The 6,000-nt window shown below is 49.7% G+C and overlaps 1 protein-coding gene across 11 annotated transcripts in view; it reads right to left on the bottom strand.

The window, feature by feature from the left end:
* Positions 1-6,000, bottom strand: part of ncor2 (nuclear receptor corepressor 2) — a 179,569-nt gene that overhangs the window by 76,079 nt on the left and 97,490 nt on the right. For all 11 annotated transcript variants that reach the window (XM_063195366.1, XM_063195356.1, XM_063195357.1 and 8 more), the window contains one exon: positions 3,701-3,814. In XM_063195366.1, coding sequence (XP_063051436.1) covers positions 3,701-3,814 — 114 coding nt within the window. The remainder of the gene's footprint in view (positions 1-3,700; positions 3,815-6,000) is intronic.

Below are 6,000 nucleotides of genomic sequence, written 5' to 3' on the forward strand. Positions count from 1 at the left end.
CACACACACAATCACGGTGAAGTTATGACTCCTGTCACCTCAGCCCACCGTGCAGCTTAAGGGCCTCCTAACGAGGCCTGATTATGGCTTGGCTTCCTGCTAATCTAATCCTTTACTCCCAGAGACAGAGACAGAGACAGAGAGAGAGAGAGAGAGAGAGAGAGAGAGAGAGAGAGAGAGAGAGAGAGAGAGAGAGAGAGAGAGAGAGAGAGAGAGAGAGAGAGAGAGAGAGAGAGAGAGAGAAGGGAGGGGGGTCACAAGAGTATAATGAAAACAGTCCTTCTCCCTCCCTCCCTCCTCCCTCCTCCACTTGGCCCTCCACCACCGCTCCTGCCCTGGGTCCCCCCCCTGGCATTATCAAGGCTGACACTCGGGACACGGCAGTCAGGAGCACTGAGCTACTATTGGAAAACACACTACTCACAAGCCAGGAAGGCTGAGGAGGGGAGGGAGGGGAAATGGAATGGCACTCTGTGAGAGTGTGAGTGTGTGTGTCTGTGAGTCTGTGCGTGCGTGCGTGCGTGCGTGCGTGCGTGCGCGTTCAAGCTCGTTGCATGTAAAAACGCCTATGCCTCATGGTTCCCTGCAGGGACAGTGCCGGACACATGTAAAGAAACAGCTCCCTCCACTGGTCAGCATAAAAAGCAAGGATTGGAGGTGGTCTTCCAAACAAAAAATAACTATTTCAGCACCAATCAGTTCCCAATTAGCTCAGAAACGTCTGCCATTCTCAAAGTTCACATGAACACAACCAAGTCAATGACCACTGTATTACTTGTATTTGGCACCATTGCACTAAGTTTCAGACCCGGCTAAACACCTTCTACTTATAAACTGCATCCAAAGTCAGATGTTCACCTGCTGACTACATACATAGGACATGACACTTGCATTGTTTGTTTGTTTGTTTGTTTTTTTTACCTCAACTTAACAGAGAGGACACTGAGAGAGACAGGACAAGAGTAGGGAGAGGGAGAGGGGAAGGGCCGTCAGAGGACCAAAGGTCAGACTTTAACCCGGCTAACCCGGCACCATAATGGTATGGCATTTTAGGTCAGTGTTTTGTGGAAAAAAGTATGCACGCTCCTTTGGATTTAGTTATTCTTCAAATTATTTTTTTCTTTTTATTCATTCATTGGCAAGCATGATGACGTTTCGATCTCTCTGTCTTTCTTAGATTCTGATTTTGTTCTGCACCAGGGATTGTGCCCAAGTAACTCTACAAGTGATTTTAGCTCAGTGTCCCACTGCGGCCCCAGGTACGAAACTTGCACTGAGGTTATTTTTCCACTACATAGTACATCATGGAGTGAGGGAGTCAAGATTTGGGACTCAGCCATACTCTGCCTCTGTGTTTGAGCCAAACCAGGTCCCTTACCTGACACTGGAGTAAGTGATACTAGAGAGGGCCCTGTCGTGTTGGCGCCCTGCTTCACACCACACTGGTGGATGAATAAGTCATGGCACAGACTAAAGTGCAATCTCCCGTGGCTTAAATGGGCCGTGTGTGTGTGTGTGTGGCTGTGTGAGTGTGTGTGTGTGTGTGTGTGTGTGTGTGTGTGTGTGTGTGTGTGTGTGTGTGTGTGTGTGTGAGTGTGAGTGTGAGTGTGAGTGTGAGTGTGAGTGTGTGTGTGTGTGTGTGAGTAGAATACCCGGTCTCTAACACACACACACACACACGCGCGCGCGCACGCACGACTAGCTATCTCCGGCAGTTGGGTAGATTGGTTTGTGTCCCTTAAACATATTACGGTGATTACAAGGGGCTCTCTCTCTTCATACACACACTGAGTGCGGAGAACGAAACACCACACAGTTCATCTGAAACCCCCTGCTTCGCCTGACTAATCACGGCTCGTCTTCTGCCGTGCATCCGAGTAGCCGTCCAAGGCTATGAATAACTCCGGCTTAAAAAAAACACCCACCAGTGCCTGCCAACATGACCCTAAACCCACCTCCCTCCCCACTTCTCTCCCTCCCTCCCTACCCCCATCCACTACATAACACACTAATGAGCACTGCACCACCACCAAGCGCCACCTGAGAACCTACGTCTCACAGTTCAAGGAGCGCACAACATCTAAAGCGCACCAGGCGGGATCACTACATAACAAGAGTGTATCGGTGCGCGTGTGTGTGTGTGTGTGTGTGTGTGTGTGTGTGTGTGTGTGTGTGTGTGTGTGTGTGTGTGTGTGTGTGTGTGTGTGTGTGTGTGTGTGTGTGTGTGTGTGTGTGTGTGTGTGTCCTCAACCGGTTCTCGTCGTAGATGATCTGGACCAGGCTGCAATACTACACTCTCTGTGTTTGTGCGAGCTTGAATGTGTGTGCGTGTGAGTGTTTATGTGTGTGTGTGCAGAACATCTAAAGCGCACCACGGGATCACTACATAACAAGAGTGTATGTGTGTGTGTGTGTGTGTGTGTGTGTGTGTGTGTGTGTGTGTGTTAAGGGGGGGGTTTAAACCCACATACATGTGTCCCACCTGCCAGGCTGCATACAAGCTCTCTGCGGGGCTCTATGCGTTTCCTCTTGATGTGCAGAGTGACCACTAGGTGGACTAAGTGCAACACCACATTGCACCGCGCAACACCAGACCACAGCAGCTGGGAGAGTTGCTGCTGCTATGCCAAACTGCACGCACACAAGCACGCACGCACCAGCTAATGCTTAGCTCAGGCAACCACTAAATGGCCAACCCCCACCACTTCCAAGGACAGCAAGACCCCAGACACACATACCCAGTGCATGGAGGGAAAACAAACACAGAAACGGGAAGCCACTTGCGCGCATGCGAGAGAACACACACACACACACACACACACACACACACACACGCGCATACACTTACAGATAAGGACCAAGACAGACAGACACAGACACACACAGACACACACACAGACAGAGACAGACAGACACACACACAGACACACAGAGACAGACAGACACACACAGAGACACACAGAGACAGACACACACACACACAGACAGACAGACACACACACAGACACACACACACACACAACCAAAATAACACAAAATCGTGTGCACACACACAGACTAGTGCAAGTCTTCCTGCCCTGTGCCAAGAGCACCTGCTCCTGCTCCCTCCCCCTTACAGGCCTTGTCTGGGCGACGGCCATTAGCCTGCTGCAGTACAAACAGCACAGGCCCTGTAATGTGTTTACGCTGGAGGGGCTGGAGGCTGACGACCTGACCAGCCATGCACAGCCATTTGGCTCAATTTGATGCAAAACACTGACACAAAAAAATGGTACGCAAGTGAAGAGTGCAGACTGAGTGTATGTGGGTCATGTTTTAGTAGTGGCAGACGTCAAGGAGGTGCAGCCACAGCTAATGCCACTATTCCAGTGGATTGAAGAAGCATTGTCATTGCAGTACATGAATTACCCGTGTGTGTGTGTGTGTGTGTGTCCTCAACCGGTTCTCGTCGTAGAAGATCTGGACCAGGCTGCAATACTACACTTGCTGTGTTTGTGCGAGCTTGAATGTGTGTGTGTGTTTGTGTGTGTGTGTGTGTGTGTGTGTGTGTGTGTGTGTGTGTGTGTGTGTGTGTGTGTGTGTGTGTGTGTGTGTGTGTGTGTGTGTGTGTGTGTGTGTGTGTGTGTGTGTGTGTGTGTGTGTGTGTGTGTGTGTGTGTGTGTGTGTGTGTGTGTGTGTGTGTGCGTGTGCGTCTCCTCACCCGGTTCTCGTCGTAGATGATCTGAACCAGGCTGCGGTGCTTGGCCTCGCTGGGTGGGGGGGAGATGGAGCGCTCGGGCTCCTGGGGCTTCGCAGCTTCCTCCTCCAGCTGTTGCTGTAGAGACACACAAGAACACACATTGAACATCTCACTCCAACATGACACATGGTGCACACACTTAATAACTCTGAATATCTCTTCCACACTGGAGACCAACAAACAACTCCCCCACCCCGACAAAACACACACACGAATGAACAGCACAAACACACTTTGTGTGTCTCCACCACACTTGAGACACACACACACACACAAATATATGCTCGAGAGGTAAACACGCTTAGCGTACCTACGATTCCTCACTACATATAGAATGCACACGCACACATGCACGGACGCACGCAGAGCTATAAACTGAAGCACAAGGATAAAAGGCTTTGCTTCACACAAACACACACTCGCATACAGACAGCATCACTCACCAACACTCAGTACAGATAGTATGCAGAATAAACATCTCCCACCCTGACATCATACATGGACACATCTAAAAAAAAACCCTGCACATTCTGTACAAGACACAGAGGCATACATATACAAACACACCACACACAAAGGGGAGGGAGGGAAGGAGGGAGAAAGAGAGACCGAGAGAGAGAGAGAGAGGGAGAGAGAGACACACACAGAGAGACAGAGAGACAGACAGACAGAAAGAGAGAGAAAGACAGACAGAGAGCGAGACAGAGCGAGACAGAGCAAGACAGAGCGAGAGAGAGAGAGAGAGAGACAGAGCGAGAAAAAGAGAGAGAAAAAGAGAGAGAGAGGCAGAGAAAGAAAGAGAGAGAGAGAGAGAGAGAGAGAGAGAGAGAGAGAGAGCGAGAGAGTGAGAGCGTGAGTGAGAGACAGCTCAATACAGGAGAAAACATCATAGGAAGTGAGAAATTGAGTTCCTGGGAGAAAGGCAAGCATGTGACCGTGTCTCAAACCACAGTAAGCACAGCCTGAGGTTTACTGTTGACAGACTGGGGAGCAAGTGGCAAGCAAGCAGTCCTTCATACATGAGGGGGATAGGATAGGGAGGGGATTGGTGCTTCAGGGGGGCTAGAGTAGGCACTTCAAAGAAGAGCTCTATGAGCCTGTGATGGAATAGACTAGCACAGACAAGCACTCTGGATACTAGACTAGAAGAAACACACACACGCACACATTGACACACGCACACATTGACACACACACAGAGAGACACAGAGACAGACAGACAGACAGACAGACAGACAGACAGACAGACAGACAGACAGACAGACAGACAGACAGACAGACAGACAGACAGACAGACACACAGACAAAGACACACACACAGACAAAGACACACACACACACACACAGACACACACACACACACACACACACAGACACACACACAGACACACACACATACACATACACACACACAGACACACACACATACACATACACACACTCTGGATACTCTGGATATTTTGCAGTCTGCAGTAAGATATCAAGGACTCCTCCAGTGCTCCAATGCAAGCAGAGTGTTGAGTGGGTGAAGTGTTGTGAGTGATGGAGAGAAACGTACACTATCCAAGAGCCCCAAACCCCCCCACCTCCACCTCCTTGTCCTCCTCCCCCTTCATCTCTTTCTCTATTCCTCCCTCCCTCTCTCCTGCTCTGTTCCTCTCATCCCTCATCCCTGTAGCAGCTCTCTCCTACAGTCGAGCCATATCGCCACTTCTGAGTCGTGTTCACATCCACACACTAGCATTCAAGGCACGGTCCCCATTCCCCATCCCCACACTGCGTGGGAGAAATGAATGACGCCAGGAGCGAGGGAGGGAGAGAAGAGGCGAGACGGCTGGTTAGTGAGAGAGAGAGAGAGAGAGAGAGAGAGAGAGAGAGAGAGAGAGAGAGAGAGAGAGAGAGAGCGCAGATTGAGCAGTAGGGCAAGGCCTTACGATGCAAATGGGAACCAGCATCACCAATCTGATTATGTCGTTTCCTTGGAGACTGCATCAAATGGAGACAGATTAACCCATTGACGCCGGTTGTTGCGTTACGCAACATTGGCCCTGACGCCGGTTGTTGCAAAACGAAACATTATTGATTTGTCAATATTTTCAAGACGCATGGGAGATGCAATGCACAATATTTTGTTCAAATACTCAAGAGGTGGGTGTTCTCGATTTTTTAAAGATTATGTGGCAAAAAAAAAAGTTTGATTCGTCGACAAAAATGTCAAATGAAATCAACCATGCTCTCTTCTGCAGACGTGGGTTGTTTAG

The sequence above is a fragment of the Engraulis encrasicolus genome, chromosome 3 (assembly GCF_034702125.1).
Source record: "Engraulis encrasicolus isolate BLACKSEA-1 chromosome 3, IST_EnEncr_1.0, whole genome shotgun sequence".
NCBI classification, from domain to species: Eukaryota; Metazoa; Chordata; class Actinopteri; order Clupeiformes; family Engraulidae; genus Engraulis; species Engraulis encrasicolus.